This window comes from Hemibagrus wyckioides, linkage group LG04, assembly GCF_019097595.1.
Source record: "Hemibagrus wyckioides isolate EC202008001 linkage group LG04, SWU_Hwy_1.0, whole genome shotgun sequence".
Taxonomy (NCBI): Eukaryota; Metazoa; Chordata; class Actinopteri; order Siluriformes; family Bagridae; genus Hemibagrus; species Hemibagrus wyckioides.
This window is the reverse complement of record NC_080713.1, coordinates 8395617-8413913: the sequence shown is the minus strand read 5'-3', so window position 1 is coordinate 8413913 and position 18297 is coordinate 8395617. Positions and strand designations below refer to the sequence as shown.

Here is an 18297-nt window from a genome sequence, read left to right as displayed (position 1 = left end):
ATCTTTTATTTTATCCCTAATGAGCAAGCCTGTGGTGACCATGGCAAGGAAAAACCTCTCTGGGATGATATGAGGAAGAAACCGGGCTCAGAGGAGAACCCATCCTCATTTGGATGATTATCAACATCATCTAACCCTTGAGTATGGGGGTGGGGGTGGTTGAAGGCCCTGCTCAAGGGCTCAGCAGTGGCAGCTTGTGGGTACTGGGGCTTGAACCCCAGTCTTCTGATCAACAACCCAGTGCCTTAACCACTACCACTGCTCTGTAGACAGTTGTTTTTATTAAAACAATTTTCACATCCATCGTTTTACTCTTACAATACACAGGGTTGCAGGAAGGCTGGACTATTCCTGAAGAACCAGGACATGAGGTGGATATCAAGTCATCACCTGCTATAGACATTTTAGAGATGGCAGTGAGATAACGTCTTCAAACTGGAGGAGGAAAGCCGTAAGCTTGGCACAAACACACAATCCTCAACCACAGATATGTGAGGCAAACATTTTACATTTTACAAGCCTCCACATGGTTTTAGTATAATCTGTTGGATTGTTATCGGCAGAAAAACTCAAATTTGGTCCAATCCTGATCTTTAACATTATTTTCCAGAATTTAGCCACAGCAACAACTGATGGGTTTTTTTTCCTAAAACCACCACACATATTATTCCAAACTAGGCAACCATTAAACATTTTACTGCTCTGCTGAGCACTTTGGGTGCCTCCCTTCCTGCATGGAATGTGCCTAGCTGGAGGAATGCTTTCATGGACATTGTTTATAATATTTCGGCGCATTGCCCATAATGCAGTGCTTATGAGTGAACGTGAACAGGGAACCAAGCCAAGCTTCACACTAGAGACTGACCTAAATCCATAGCATAAATGCAAGGTGCTTTCCAGAGGTGCGTTCCAGACTTTATTATTTTAAAAGTATACTAAAATGGAGATGTTTCTTGTTTAATAATTACATACCTTTAGTAGACTTTTAAGAGGTACAGACTGGGTGTGAACATAGTTATAGCAAGGCCTAAAATTCCAGTGAAACATACGAGTTTACACTGAGCTTGCATTTCCAATTTGCAAATGTATAAGACTCTGCATTTATTAATAACGGCACAAGTGCTTTCTTTTCTCATATTAGAGTTCTTGTTGAACTGCAACTTTTCATTAAAATCAAGTGCAAGGTGTGTGGAGTAGAAAAACTGAAGAAATCCATGACCATAGAGCAGTGAAGTAAACAAAGCATCAGTTTTATGAGTGCACTTCAGTGAGATTATGGACACTTGCTTTCTGCTTGCCAGCTTTTTGCTCATTAGTCAAGCTAAAGTAGCCTAAATCTTGTCTTATTTTAAAGTTAACTCTAATTTTATTGTATACTACTGTATATTTTTCCACCTTTACAGTTGATATTACTGCTATCAGTGTAGACACTTTGGAGAAATAAAAGAAAAAATGTAATTAAAAATCAAAATAAAATAAAGCTCATCAAGGTCTTTACCTACACTATAGTTTAGTTAATCCTCATTCTGCTCTTGTTCCATCTTGTGCACTAGAGCCTTTTATTTGGAATTGTGCCTAAAATAACCCTTAAAGGTTCTATATAAATCCTTAAAACGTCCCCTTTAAAGAACCCAATTGAAAAGCTGGAATGCCTGCGACACTTAGATTCTACACCATTGCTCCTGAACACTTGATATTTCTCTCCACTTTGTACTTGTATAGAATGACAATAAAAAAGGCCCTGAATGTTGTCAAGTAAGGCTTATCTACCCCTATCCAAAACAAACATTCCTTATCCCGAAGCCTGTGCCTCATCTCTCAGCGATAGCAATAATATTTGCCATTACCCTGATCTCCATAATCAGTCAGCCTCAAACAAAACTTTACAACACATACACATGGGGATAGATATATAAAAAAATAAGTACAACAAAGTAAACGGTCTCCATTTGTTTTTTTATTGAGTGTGTGTATGTGTGTGTGTGTATAAAATCTGCTGAGTGTTGTGATGAGCATGTTAGACAGTAGGAGAGAGCGCCTGCAGGCTGGTTTTCACCGTGGCCAGATTCTGCTTCCAGGAGCTCAGCCTGTCGTAAAGCTGTTGCCACTGCTGCTTTCCGAACGTGCGATGGGTGCTGTGACTAAACACACACACAAAATACACGTCAGCATGTGGGACCAGAAATAAAACACTGATAAATAAAACTCCGTCTCATGTTCAGCGATCCTTTATGATGGCAGGTCAGAGGGGAAAGATTGAAACAACCTCCAGTAATACCTTTTAAACATCCATTATTTCAGTCGGATGTGCAGTTTTATGACACACTTTACACATAAAGGTCAGAGAAGGAATCAAGAGGCCAAGGGTAACTAAAGAAATAGGAGATCTCCATTACTCCAACATAACAGGGCTTTTCACAGCTCAGACACTTCAAAAAGTTGGGCTTTATAAACGTGTAGTGAGCAATATGAAATCCTGATTGGAGACGGAGACTCTGCAAACGTATAAAAAGGTTATCTTGTCTCATGAGACCAAAAGTGAAGGACTCAATCAAAATCAGACATCAGCTTACCTTACGACAACCCTGCGCTGTGTCTGGTCGATTTTGCAGTAGACCATCTTGGTCCGAACAGCTAGAAAAAAAGAAAAGAAATAATACGTAAACAAATAATTAGGATTCAGGATACATGCATTTATAATATTCGGTCAATCAAACAGAACTTATTCAGGACGTATGATTATTGTGTAATCCACCAGAGATCTCTAGAGCTAGGAGAAACTCAGCTGTACCATCAATTACGAAGGGTTCCACATCATCTGCACCAATCTGCAGCTCCTGCTGCATTGTGTCAAAGGAGATCTCTTTCGTCTCCACAGCCATGCCCATGAAGGTCAGTAGCCTCATCTTTGCCATGTTCTGCTCGTGTGACAGACCTAAACAAAAAAAACCATTTGTATTTCAGCAAATCGAGTCAGGGCTAGGGGATGCCATATAAACAGAGCTTGCTCAGTGGGTGAGGATTTGTGCATATTCAGTATATTGAATACCAAACCTACTTCATATATACACTATACTGCCAAAAGTTTTGGGACGTCTGCCTTTACATGCACATGAATGTAATATGGAGTTGACCTGCCCTTTGCAGCTATAACAGCTTCAACTCTTCTGAGAAGGCTTTCCACAAGGTTTAGGAGTGTGTTTATGGGAGTTTTTGACCATTCCTCTAGAAGTGCATTTGTGAGGTCAGACACTGATGTTGAATGAGAGAAGGCCTGGCTCGCAGTCTCCGCTCTAATTCATCTCAAAGGTGTTCTATCAGGCTGAGGTGCAGGCCAGTCAGGTTCCTCCAGGACCTTGCTTTGTACACTGGTGTGCAGTCATGTTGGAACAGGAAGGGATCATCCCCAAACTGTTCCCACAAAGATGGGGGCATGAAATAGTCCAAAATGTCTTGGTATGCTGAAGCATTAAGAGTTCCTTTCACTGGAACTAAGGGGCCAAGCCCAACCCCTGAATTCAATGATTTAAAGGGGTGTCCCAAACTTTTGCCAATATAGTGTTTGAGTCATAATAAAGTTACAACTCTGCATATGTGGACATCTGAGTACTGAACATCCCACTCGAAAACCCTGGGTACTGATATGGAGTTTATAAAATAAAAGCTCCCACTCTTTAAGGAAGGCTTTCCATGAGATTTTGGACCTCGGCTTCGGGTATTCGTGCTCACTGAGCTTTAATGGAATTAGTGAGATCAGTACTGATGTCAGGTGAGGAGGCCTGGGGTGCAGTCAGCGATCCAGTTTCTCTCAAGGGTGTTCAGTGGGGTTGAGGTCAGGGATCTGTGCAGGACAATAGAGTTCTTCCACTCCAACGGATCTCAACTTGTGCACAGCATCATTGTCACGTTGGAACATGTTTGGGTCCAGTGTAGGACAAAGACGTTCTAAACGACTGTGAGCTTCCATCTTTGTGAAAACATGACCCAGACATAGCAGTGAGTCTCAGATGCCCACAAAATTCTGTCCATATAGAGTCTTACCCATTATAAATGCAGTAGATTTCCAAATGGCTTAGGACCTAGCTGCGACAGATCTGCTAATTACACACAAACAGCACCTCTGCATGACTAAACAGCTGTAATCAATGCCATACTTCATACCCATTTTCTTCACTTCTCGCATACACCCTCCTAAAAGAATAACAGTGCTAAAACAGTCGCAGTGTAAATAATTAACGTTTAACCCAATTAAAAGTGTATTTACATTAATTAAGTCAGCAGTGACACAACCAGAGAACCAATGATCCATTTCGTTGAGTGCTGAGTTGTTAAAACAGTGTGTCTGAATTGTCCAATTCATTTTTAGAAGCAAGGAGGATCCCAACTTTAATGAACTCGCCTCTTTGAACAGACGACAAACAAAGCCTCTGCTGAGTGGTACATTCCAGCCGAGCAGAAACACTCAACTGCGCACAAAACATCTCGGCTTGTGCTTGCGTCTAATGTTTTAACAATATAAATGCTGGCCAGTGACTTGCTGGCTTATCAAGCATTGCAAGCACAATATACTAACTCAATCATGCGAGTCCTTCTGCATACAAATTTATAGACAGCTCACATTTAATGCTATTTAATTTACTTACCATCTCACCATACTTACTAATATTACTATTATATTGTATCCTATTCAGTTAGGTTTCAGTCCTGGTGGGCTAGCTAATAGATTTGACTATTGTAATAAGTAAAAAAATACAATCCTATAGCTACCACTTTAGCATTAGGATAAGCATTTTTAAGCTCAAACTTGGATCGAGTCGCTAAAACGGACTTTAGGAAGTTTCTGAAATGGACAAAAGGATCAGAATCACATTCTACCTCAGCATGTAGTCTGGCATTGCTATATGTGTAGCATATGCTGGAACTGGTTCAGATGTGGTTCATATAGAGCTGCATTTTATATGGATGATATTCCAGAACCAACTGGTTGATGCAAATGTGTGAGGCTCACTTGTTAAATAAATGAATAAATAAATAAATTGCCAGCATTTCACTGTTGCATTAGATGTCATCATCAAGTACTTACCGAGAGAATCGATGAAGTCTTTATTGCTTTGGTAGAACTTGACATAGGCTGCTAGTTTTGCACTCACGAAGATGGTCAGCAGCTAGGAAGAAAATATATAATTAATATATAATATATAGATTAATATATAACCTGATAAGTCACTGGCTTTAAAATAATCCATGTGGCTCTCTGTAGCAGGTAATAACAATCTGGTTATTGAGATGCAGGAACAGAATAATTCAAGTTATTGCTTTAACACTGAATTTAATTGATCTAGAATAAGATACTGAGTGAATGTCAGAAAACAAATGCTGCATATGAAATCTTAAGGCTTTTCTCAAAAATACTGTATACAGTCACAGAACACAAATCATAGCTGAACGACTTCTTCTGCTGAGATGACCAGTTATTTATATTCATTTGTATCTTACATTCTTTTTATACTTGATATTCTTCTTTTCTTCTAATGTATTTTCTAATATTTTTATATTTTAGTTCTACATTTTTATTTCCATCATAGGACCAAAAAAACATTTCACGACATGCTGTGTATTTGATGAAAATAATTTTTAATTTTTCCTTTAGACTATACACCGGTCAGCCACCGGTCTAATATTGGGTTGGTCTCCATTTTGCTGCTGAAACAGCCCTGACCCAATGTGGCATGGACTCCACTAGATCCCTGAAGGTGTGCTGTGGTATCTGGCACCGAGATGTTAGCTGCAGACCCTTTAAGTTCTGTAATGTACAGGACTTAAAGGATACGTTTGATAGATACTGACCACTGCAGATCCATCACAAAAATATGGGACTGCGCTTTTAGTTACCTAGTAGTCTAGATAATGTACTTATGCTTTGTTGACCATTGCAGAAGTAGTAAAAAGTAGTACTACTCACATCGTGAATGAGCTCTCCCTCCAGGAAGCGCACAGGTTTTAGAGCCAGTAAATGGTCGAACAGATACGTGTTTGGGTCTTTCAAAGCTCGGACAATGCACCTGTAAGAGAAGACTGGGATTTGTACTGAATGTGTCTACAAATGCACAATATCTTAAATAAAACAGATGGACAAAAAGCATACCTGTGGGCATCTACCCGGGCTTGGGAAGCATTGTCTTCTGTGTAACTGCCCAGCAGCTCTACCATCACTTTCGCTGCAGCCTCACTGTACACACACAGACACTACGATGAGGAACACACTAAAATCAAGAGAAAACCTTAAATAAATCTTTTCCAGATGTGTACCTCTTCTTACAGTCGACCAGCGCCTCATACACCAGCCTCAGCAGAGTGTGCTTCTTCTCTGTGGTCAGGTTCCAGTCAACGATCCACTTGCGCACCTACAGGTAAAAGCCGAATTTAAATCACAGGAATCAACTGATATGAGGTGTTTTTTTCTCTCTCTCTCTCTCTCTCTCTCTCTCTCTCTGCATTAGCACTGCTGCTCGAGTCATACCTGATCCAGATCAGTTGGGATAAAGGCGATGGCATTGCAGGCAGCTGCCACTTTAATGAGACTGCAGTACACTGTGTATCGCACCGGGGCGTTCTCGTCCATACCGTGGAACAGGTTACTGAGGCTGAAATGTTAAACATGAAACATCGGTTATTGACAGTAGCACACAGTGAACTATCAGACCTAACACATTACACTTTTCAGTTAATTCATATTGTACACACCATATCCCGCTTTATCGTGGCACACTGGTTACTCACTGGCTATTTAACTGCTTTTGCACTCTAGATGCAACACAAATTGTGCACAGCATCTATGAACAAGTCTGTACACAAAACCTCATGTTTTGTATTTCTATAAGTTTGTTATCAAGGAAGCTTTAAAACATTCCAGCATTAGTTTAAGCAAGTGTGTAAGATGGGTAGTAGTATTTGTGAATGGATGAGCGAGTGGCTGCGCAGAACAAAGGATGGACAAAAAAACAAACGAGTAGGTGAGTGAGGAACTGAGCAGAAGAACAAGTGAATGATGGAGAGAGTAGATGAATAGGTGGTGAACAGATGAGGGAGCAAACACATGGATCAGTTGGTGAGCGCATGCATGAATGAGCGCGGGAGCGCATGCATGAATGAGCGCGGGAGCGCATGCATGAATGAGCGAGGGAGCGCATGCATGAGTGAATGAGCGAGGGAGCGCATGCACCAGTGAATGAGCGAGGGAGCGCATGCACCAGTGAGCGAGGGAGCGCATGCACCAGTGAGCGAGGGAGCGCATGCACCAGTGAGCGAGGGAGCGCATGCACCAGTGAGCGAGGGAGCGCATGCACCAGTGAGCGAGGGAGCGCATGCACCAGTGAGCGAGGGAGCGCATGCACCAGTGAGCGAGGGAGCGCATGCACCAGTGAGCGAGGGAGCGCATGCACCAGTGAGCGAGGGAGCGCATGCACCAGTGAGCGAGGGAGCGCATGCACCAGTGAGCGAGGGAGCGCATGCACCAGTGAGCGAGGGAGCGCATGCACCAGTGAGCGAGGGAGCGCATGCACCAGTGAGCGAGGGAGCGCATGCACCAGTGAGCAAGGGAGCGCATGCACCAGTGAGTGGATGACCAAAGAACAAAAGATTGAACAAGGTGTTCAACAAGATGAATGAGTGCATGGATGAAAGTGTGTGAGCAAGAGCTACACAGTAACTGAGGGAATGAATGAACGAATAAAAGAAGTAGTAAGAGAAGAACAGATGAACGAGTGTGTGAGAAAGGAACGGAATAGATGGTTGAACCTCAGGGTAGGTAAGGGAGTAAACACATGACAAAAATTGAGGGAGGAAACTAAAGGAAGTGTGAACTGTGTACATACAGCTGCATCCTGAGAGTGGGCCGCTCTCCCTCACGGAACTTCACCAGTTTCTCACACAGACTCTCGATGAGCGCTTCCTGTTTCTCCGTCTCCAGGATCAGCAGTAAAGACACGATGCTGTTCATCACACTCTCCACATCTACACACACAACAATTAGAAACAGCACTCGATATATTAGACCGATGAAATATTATTCTGTGTGGCTGATCTGAGTGAAAAAATTAAAAGAAATATTTGAAGACAAAAACAATAGCAGAAAATAATAATAAAAAAAAACAAAGCAGAGAAAAGGGAATGTAAATATAGTGTAGATTAAAAATATAGTGTAGAATAAAAATATAGTGTAGAATAAAAATAGTGTAAATATAGTGTAATTAGACACTATAGTGTGAACTATAGTGTCTAAATCTCTCACTGGGGATTGTATCTAGTCCTGTTTTCCCTCAGGTGGGTTTTATATAGCTTGAATCATACTCGGACTGCAATCAATTCAATTTCAATTCATTTATTTGTATAGCGCTTTTAACAATGGGCACTGTCTCAAAGCAGCTTTACAGAAATATAGAAACATATATGGAATATATAGATATAGATAGAGAGAGAGAGAGAGAGAGAGAATCTCACAAAATGAGTACACCCCTCACATTTTTGTAAATATTTTATTATATCTTTTCATGTGACAACACTGAAGAAATAATACTCTGCTACAATGTAAAGTAGTGAATGTACAGCCTGAATAACTTTAAATTTGCTGTCCCCTCAAAATAACTCAACACACAGCCATTAATGTCTAAACCATTGGCAACAAGTGAGTACACCCCTAAGTGGAAATGTCCAAATTGGCCCAAAGTGTCAATATTTTGTGTGGCCACCATTATTTTCCAGCACTGCCTTAACCCTCTTGGGCATGGAGTTCACCAGAGCTTCACAAGTTGCCACTGGAGTCCTCTTCCACTCCTCCATGATGACATCAGAGAGCTGGTGGATGTTAGAGACCTTGCGCTCCCCCACCTTCTGTTTGAGGATGCCCCACAGATGCTCAATAGGGTTTAGGTCTGGAGGCATGCTTGGCCAAGGCATTGGAGGTGTGTTTGGGGTCATTATCATTTTGAAAATCTGCCCTGCGGCCCAGTCTCCGAAGGGAGGGGATCATGCTCTGCTTCAGTACGTCACAGTACATGTTGGCATTCATGGTTCCCTCAATGGACTGTAGCTCCCCAGTGCCGGCAGCACTCAATGCAGGCTCAGACCATGACACTCCCACCACCATGCTTGACTATAGACAAGACACACTTGTCTTTGTACTCCTCACCTGGTTGCCGCCACACACGCTTGACACCATCTGAACCAAATAAGTTTATCTTGGTCTCATCGGACCACAGGACATGGTTCCAGTAATCCATGTCCTTAGTCTGCTTGTCTTCAGCAAACTGTATGTGGGCTTTCTTGTGCATCATCTTTAGTAGAGGCTTCCTTCTGGGACGACAGCCATGCAGACCAATTTGATGCAGTGTGCCGCGTATGGTCTGAGCACTGACAGGCTGACCCCCCACCCCTTCAACCTCTGCAGCAATGCTGGCAGCACTCATACGTCTATTTCCCAAAGACAACCTCCGGATATGACACTGAGCACGTGCACTCAACTTCTTTGGTGGACCATGGCGAGGCCTGTTCTGAGTGGAACGTGTCCCGTAAAACCGCTGTATGGTCTTGCCCACTGTGCTGCAGCTCAGTTTCAGGGTCTTGGCAATCTTCTTATAGCCTAGGCCATCTTTATGTAGAGCAACAATTCTTTTTTTTCCAGATCCTCAGAGAGTTCTTTGCCATGAGGTGCCATGTTGAACTTCCAGTGACCAGTATGAGAGTGTGTGAGAGCGATAACACCAAATTTAACACACCTGCTCCCCATTCACACCTGAGACCTTGTAACATTAACAAGTCACATGACACCGGGGAGGGGAAATGGCTGATTGGGCCCAATTTGGACATTTCCACTTAGGGGTGTATTCACTTTTGTTGCCAACGGTTTAGACATTAATGGCTGTGTGTTGAGTTATTTTGAGGGGACAGTAAATTTACATTGTTATACAGGCTGTACACTCACTACTTTACACTGCAGCAGAGTGTCATTTCTTCAGTGTTGTCACATGAAAAGATATAATAAAATATTTACAAAAATGTGAGGGGTGTACTCACTTTTGTGAGATACTGTACATCCCTATGAGCAAGCCTGAGGTGATGGTGGCAAGGAAAAAACTCCCTGAGACGATATGAGGAAGAATATGAGGAAGAAACCTTGAGAGGAACCAGACTCGTGCGTTTGCCTTCCCAAACCTCATCAGACGTCAACGCAGTAGCATTTCATTAAAATTTGAGTATACACTGTAAAATATACGAGTACACCAAATGTAGGGCACAGACATGGCACCTTACCTTTGTCGTCATCCTTCAGACAGACATCACAGGCCTCGATAATCTGAGCCAGATCGACATGAAGGCCTCCCTCTGAGTTCTCCTCGGAGATATCGGCTCCTTTAGCTTTGATGTAGGCCCGCAGCTCGGAGGCCTGAAGCGAGAAAACACAGGAACAAAACTTACTTTAGCACACAGTTTTGTTTTTAACCAGTCTCCTATATTAGGATGAAGACACTGCTGTGTAATGCTGTCTGGATGTTAAATGTTTTTTAAAATGACCAACTCATTTCAGTCTACTGCCCTGCACAAAACGTTACATTTTTAAAGACTCGTTTTCAAAAATATATAATTTTATCCTTTAATTTTCGATATCGAAATGGATTTCCAAAACACCTTTGCAATAGATTTTCCCTTTAATTTTCACTACCAGCTCTGATGTTTTCAACTACAATTACTTCTATAATATAGTAATAATATAATAATGCCTTATTACGGTCGAAATGAATACGCTTCTGTTTATATAGCTTTCTAAAAAAAAAAAATACTAAGGAAATAAATTTCACAGTTCATTTATAAGGATAAACTCAATTGTTTACCAAAGCTGGTAAAGCAGTACAACTAACTTATTTAAGCTTAGAAAATGAATAAAACCCACATAAAATAAAATATGTTGTGATTCAGATGTTACACAAAACTGAGAAAATGAACAGAAATATGACCACGAAGACATTAAAACAATTATATTCTATTATTATTATTTAGATAATAAATACAATGAAAGACAATACGAAAAAATAAGTGTTTAAATTTTTCTTTTGTATGCACTTCAATGTAATGCTTCTATAAAAATTTGACAAAATATCTGTTTGTATCAGTTTAGCTAAAATATATATAATAATAATAATAATAATAATAATAATAATATAACGTAATTTCTGGCTAAAGCCTACAGCTAGCTAGATAATGAAACAGCTAGCAGGCAGGATAGTGGACTTATCTACGTCACGAATCCCAAACTCAGCTCTAAAGGATACGTAGTGCACTAGACGGAGGGTGGAAACCGTTACGTCACACCCGCGGTAGTGCACACTTACATGACGTACGGAGCGATTTGGGCTACGTCCCTTGCTAAGCTAAAGCGCTCATCAAGACCTAGATGCTAATGATTTGATCGAATGGAATAAAGCTGAAAACAATGCAAAACGATGACACACACACGTGTATATTATATTAAAGAGTATAAGTGATACCTGATCCTCCTCGGTTATATCGATAAAAGCCGGAACACTCATGTTTGTGAAGCGCAGATAAAATCCACACGCTTACTGCGAGGATCCAGCGACCGGAAAAAGAACTTAGCAGAGCGCCGGCGTCGGCAATGTACTTCCGGGTGATCGGCTTTAAAGTAACATGCAATGCTGTTCTCCCGAGTATGGCCACTTTATTAGGATCACCATGTGACACAGTGTCACTGTCTGCTGCTGCTGCTGCTGCTGTAGCCCCTTCACTTTAGGGTTGTGCTTTCTGCTCACCACGTTATGAAGAGTGATGAATTAAGTTACCATAGTCTTCCTCCTTCAGCTCATACAGTCTGGCTGTTATACTCAGAGCTCTCTCATCTTCAAGACATTTCTCACCCCAGGCACAGAACTGCTGTTTGTTGGATGTTTTTTGTTTTTCGCACATTCACGGCACACTTCACAGGCTGCCGTGTGTGTGTGTGTGTGTGTGTGTGTGTGTGTGAAAATCCCAGGAGATCAGCAGTTTCTGAAATACTCAAAGCACACTGTGTGGGATTAGTAACTGTCAGGGTCAGTTCATAGTGAATGGGTATGCATACAGGCATTGATATGTGTGTGGGGTGGGGTGGGGTGGGGGGGTTGTAAATAGTGAGTGATTTACATACCGTGTTGCTATAGATAGATAGATAGATAGATAGATAGATAGATAGATAGATAGATAGATAGATAGATAGACAGACATAGATACATAGATAGATAGATAGACAGACACATAGATACATAGACACATAGATAGATAGATAGATAGATAGATAGATAGATAGATAGATAGATAGACAGACACATAGATACATAGATAGATAGATAGATAGATAGATAGATAGATAGATAGATAGATAGATAGATAGATAGATAAAGACATAGATGGATTGATAGGTAAATAAAGACATAGATAGATAGATTTTTTGTGTTACAACAGCTTAGACAGTTACATGATACAACACTCATCTACAACAATCAACCTACTAGAATGTTTCAGAGAGGGAGGAAAGTGGAGTAACCAGAGGAAACCTTTAATAACACTCAAATCTCCACACAGAACCTGACACAAGCTGAGGCCTGAATCAGATCATGTGTGTAGCATTCGGCTCTACAGATCCATATCCAGCAATTTAAATCAGATTTCACCACCAGATTTTATCATTCTACAAATAATTACTAAAACCTTACAGATAAAAATGACCCATCTATGCATCAATTTTTCTGTTTCCCAATAATTATATCCACTTTTCTGTTTTCCTGTAATGTCTGAACATATTGGACGGTAAAAATGTAGGAAGCCAGACGACACCCTAAAGAGCTTAACTACACAAATTTCAAAAAGATGACTCAAGATCTGGATACTAAGCCATGATGATTTACTAACTAGGAAGTGTTACCAAATCATGTGAATCATAGATCTGTAGGAAAAACTAACATCCTGCACACAGTGAGATGAAATTACAGACTATCATCAGCTGGAGAAGACACTTTGTTGTACCATTTGTCAAGAGTATCCAGGAGGATCATGTAGAAAAAAACTTGGCCTAATGTCTTAGCATGATTCACTCAGATTTTTATTGGCTGTGGACACAGAAAACTCACTCCATACTGGGTGTTTTAATTATGATAAAAATGCATAAATTTGTGAAGAGCTTTAACCAACATTGAGGGCATAAATTGAAAACACTGGGATGATAAACAGTGGTCTAATGTTGAAGTAGAAGAGTTATATTTCATCCATGAAGCATGCAGGCCAGCTACACTACATCATTCTCCTAGCACCAAGGATGTGCCTGGTACCGAAAGCTCCTGTGTATCAGGTTCAGAAATCATGGTAGAATCTCTTCCAGTTAAAAAAAAAACAAAACAGATTCTGGCTCTTACAGATCTTTGTTAACGGACTGATTTTATTTTGTATCTTAGCAAAGAGAATGCAAGAAACAAGTGTTGGTCAAGATACTTATTTTACATTTTAAACAGTTCCTTTTGCACAGCTAATGTTGAAGTCAACATTAGCTCCACAAACACTTTCCCCCCCATCCTCTAAACCTTCTCACCCACCCACCCATTCTCCTGTCCTCATCCATCAGTCAGGTCAGTGACCTCATCACTAAGCGCCTCACTTCAGTGAGCTCCTCATGCCCAGGGTGGCTGGATACTAAACCAACACTTGGATTGGCTGTGTGAGCCTTATCAGTTTTATGGATGGATTGGATTGTAGTCTATATAAACACATGTAAATATCCTTTCTCAGGGTCCAGATGAGATATATCTTGACCTTGATACTCCATCCAGGTGAACAGTACTAATATGATGTATGTGTGATGAATGTTTTTGTGGCTGAATTGTAGAAAACAATCATTCAAAAAGTTGTTCTTTTTTATTACATAGTTTACCACCTCAGCTTTAAGAAACCATAAATATATTTCACAAAAATATTCCTGCATTGGCTATAAATCAGCACAGTTGTCTAAAACGCAAAGGAATGAATTTTCTCTCACACTTTAATGAAGTGGCTGGTTAGATACAAGCCAAAACAAAAAGTCTAATCAGTTCATTTTGCAATCAGATACCGACTGACAAAATTATTGTGATGCTTTGGAGCCTCAGTCTGAATGGAAACATCATGAAGGTGAATTTTTCTTTATTTTTGCAGGTAGCTAGATTTGAAAATACTTGACCTTTGGTTTAGCCTGTAGTAGGGGTGAACACTGGCTTAAGAGTTAGCATGTTTGCCTCACACCTCTGGGGCTGGAGGTTTGATTCCCACCTCTGCCCTGTGTGTTCACGCTGTGCTTTGGGGTTTCCTCTGGTTACTCTAGTGTTGCCTTGGGGACTCGAATCCCTTTCATATTCTCCTCATACTTTAGGGGTTTCCTCCTCCAGTAATGTGTGCACTTGGTTTCTGATAGATACAATAGTTTGCACAGTGCAATATATTTGAATTGGTTTTGTGAAAGGGAAAACAGTAGTGGTGACAAAACATAATACAGCTAATGAGTGGAAATAGCAGGTTATATTACTGGAATTTTAAAAATTGATCAGCTACTAAACTGACATACTACAAACAATGGCGTAAAAGCTAGTAACATTGCTATGTGCTCCAACACAGACATGGTAGTGAGGAATACTGCTGTGGTTTATCAAACCCAGAATACTGTATATTGTAAAAAGGTCAAAGGTTTACATACGTGAATTTTGGCTTCATTAGTAACTCTAACAGCACAGCATATTGAAAAGTTCCACAGAAGTATCTGGGGAGTCAAGTGAATGTGTGAAAGGCGGGGTCACACGAGAGGGGGTGGTGGTGGGGGGGAGTTACTGTAAAGCTTGAATGTGTGCTGTTGGTTAGACGATATGTTAAAACCTTCCTGGAATGTTCCTAATAATACATTCTCATAGTGACTCCTGGTAAGTGTCCGCTCTTGCTTCATCGAGTATAGACGTGACACAAAGTTTTTGTCCCAAACTTCTCTTTTTTTTTCATAGTTACAGCTGGATTTTTATATGATATTAGAGCAGTGGTGGCTCAAGTGGTTAAGGCTCTGGATTGTTGATCGGAGGATTGAGGTTCAAGCTCCACTGTTGGGCAATTGAGCAAGGCCCTTAACCCTCTCTGCTCCAGGGGTACTGTATCATAGCTGTCCCTGCACTCTGACCCCAACTTCCTCAGCTGGGATATGTGAAGAAAAGAATTCCACTGTGCTGTAATGTATGTGTGGAGATAATAAAGGCTTCCTGCCCTCATACAGTTGTGTAAGCAGCATATACTGTATATGTATATATGAACAAAATTATAAACGCAACTTTTTTGTTTTTGCCCCCATTTTTCATGAGCTGAACTCAAAGATCTAAGACTTTTTCTATGTACACAAAAGGCCTATTTCTCTCAAATATTGTTTACAAATCTATCTAAATCTGTGTTAGGGAGCACTTCTCCTTTGCTGAGATAATCCATCCACCTCACAGGTGTGGCATAATCAAGATTCTGATTAGACAGCATGATTATTGCACAGGTGTGCCTTAGGCTGGCCACAATAAAAGGCCACTCTAAAATGTGCAGTTTTATGTCTGGGGGGGGGGGGGGGGGATTGGGGGGTTGGTGTCAGAAAACTAGTCAGTATCTGGTGTGACCACCATTTGCCTCACACAGTGCAACACACCTCAGAGTCGATCAGGTTGTTGATTGTGGCCTGTGGAATGTTGGTCCACTCCTCTTCAATGGCTGTGCGAAGTTGCTGGTTATTGGCAGGAACTGGAACAGGCTGTCGTATACGCCGATCCAGAGCATCCCAAACATACTCAATGGGTGACATGTCCGGTGAGTATGCTGGCCATGCGTGAACTGGGATGTTTTCAGCTTCCAGGAATTGTGTACAGATCCTTGCAACATGGGGCCGTGCATGATCATGCTGCAACAGGTGAGGTGATGGTCATGGATGAATGGCACAACATTGGGCCTCAGGATCTCGTCACGGTATCTCTGTGCATTCAAAATGCCATCAGTAAAATGCACCTGTGTTCATTGTCCATAACATACGCCTGGCCATACCATAACCCCACTGCCACCATGGGTCACTCGATCCACAATGTTGACAGCAGCAAACCGCTCACCCACACAACGACGTACACGCGTTCTGCCATCTGCCCTGTACAACCCGGGATTCATCCGTGAAGAGAACACCTCTCCAAAGTGCCAGACGCCATCGAATGTGAGCATTTGCCCACTCAAGTCGGTTACGACGACGAACTGCAGTCAGGTCGAGACCCCCATGAGGACGACGAGCATGCACATGAGCTTCCCTGAGACGGTTTCTGACAGTTTGTGCAGAAATTCTTTGGTTATGCAAACCGATTGTTGCAGCAGCTGTCCGGGTGGCTGGTCTCAGACAATCTTGGAGGTGAAGATGCTGGATGTGGAGGTCCTGGGCTGGTGTGGTTACACGTGGTCTGTGGTTGTGAGGCCGGTTGGATGTACTGCCAAATTCTCTGAAACGCCTTTGGAGACGGCTTATGGTAGAGAAATGAACATTCAATTCATGGACAACAGCTCTGGTGGACATTCCTGTAGTCATCATGCCAATTGCACACTCCCTCAAAACTTGCGACATCTTTGGCATTGTGCTGTGGGATAAAACTGCACATTTTGTGAGGTGGATAGATCTTCATACCTATATATATTTGCAGTAGTGTCCATACCTATATTTTCAGTAGTGTCCAGTTAAAAACAAAAGATCAAAATATAATAGAAACATAAAAAGTAACTAGATTATTATTATTATTATTATTATTATTATTATTATTATTATTATTATTATTATTATTATTAATTACTGTAAATGGTTTTGAATAGTACTAATAAAAACTTATATAAGCTCAAAAGATGCTTACCTGCCAATCAAATGTCTGAGGACACCTAGATTTTCAAAATAATAAATAAATATATATTTTTATATAAATTATTTAAAAACTAATCTGGTATACTGATATACATGAGGAAAACAATATTCATTCATTAATCTTTTTTTTAAAAAGTGGATTTAGTGGATATGAAGCCAATCCTGGTAAAACTGGGCACAAGGTTCGAGAATTCACCCCAGACCACACACACACACACACATCACCTATCTTCTATTACAGTTTAGCCTGCTGTGCTTCATTTGCCTGGAAATGTCCCATTATGCATGTTAAAGCATGCATGTGATGTATCCAGGGCTGGTTAGACACCTTTCTCTTGAATCATTCAATATGACACCTCCCAAGACCACATTAATGTGTGAAAGTCAAGTAACTGGACAGCCCAGTCCATTAGCTACAGCTGCGGCGAATATTTCTTACACAGCATCATTTGAGGTGTGTTTGCGGTTACTAACATAATAAAAAAGATCTTAAAATGAATTAAAAGGTTTATTTTTGGAGACTCCAGCCAAAATATGCTACTGTGTGAACAAACTTGCTTAAAAATATAGGTTTATATATAAATAAACATACATATATAAATAAACAAATATATATATATTTAAATATAGGCTTTCTATTAATATCTCTTTCGATCTAAACGTGTTTATATTTGTTTACATGCTTGAGGGAAAAAAAAACCTTCATCACTCTTTAATAATTACAGATGTGCATGGAATTTTAAACAGATGTGCGCACTCACATTTTTCTAATCTGCCTCTCATAATTTGTTTAGCACACATTATTTGTCCATGTACATGCATTTGGTTGGCTCTTCGCATGCAAGTGTAATGTAAATTACATAAATAAAACAAATATGATAGAACCTAAAGCTAACTCCTGATGAACACCTTCATCCTCCTATACACTGACATCTGTTTTCTATATATAATTCTGAATAATGTACAATCTATGCAGGGGCATTAAAACCAAGGGATTCATTTTAATACTCAGTGCAGTGGAATGATCATGTGGGTGAAAGGTTAGGAAGATCAGGATATTTTCCATACCTCGAACACCACTTAGAGAACAATCTGTAAATATTCTACTGTAACTCATCTGACTTTGCACCCACCCAGTGGACTGAATCACGTCCACCTGCTCTCAACAGACAAATGACTGCCCGGATACAAGCCATTCATTTTTTTCATGGAAGAGAAACTGCGAAAGACACAATAACGCTTTTAAGGCTTTGGCTCTGGTAAACTTTGTCAGACTTCAAAAAGTTTTGGAGTTAAAACAGCAAACTCGCGAGTGCTGGCGGGTT

The 18297-nt window shown here is 40.7% G+C and overlaps 1 protein-coding gene across 1 annotated transcript; it reads right to left on the bottom strand.

The window, feature by feature from the left end:
- Window positions 1-1935: 1935 nt before the first annotated feature.
- eif3m (eukaryotic translation initiation factor 3, subunit M) lies at window positions 1936-11699 on the bottom strand. The gene is made up of 11 exons (XM_058388416.1): window positions 11541-11699; window positions 10309-10441; window positions 7875-8013; window positions 6521-6644; window positions 6310-6404; window positions 6146-6229; window positions 5963-6062; window positions 5084-5165; window positions 2792-2935; window positions 2574-2634; window positions 1936-2141 (listed from the first exon to the last, which is right to left on the bottom strand). The coding sequence occupies exons 1-11, from the start codon at window positions 11580-11582 to the stop codon at window positions 2018-2020; spliced, it is 1128 nt and encodes a 375-aa protein (XP_058244399.1). The 5' UTR covers window positions 11583-11699; the 3' UTR covers window positions 1936-2017.
- Window positions 11700-18297: the final 6598 nt, after the last annotated feature.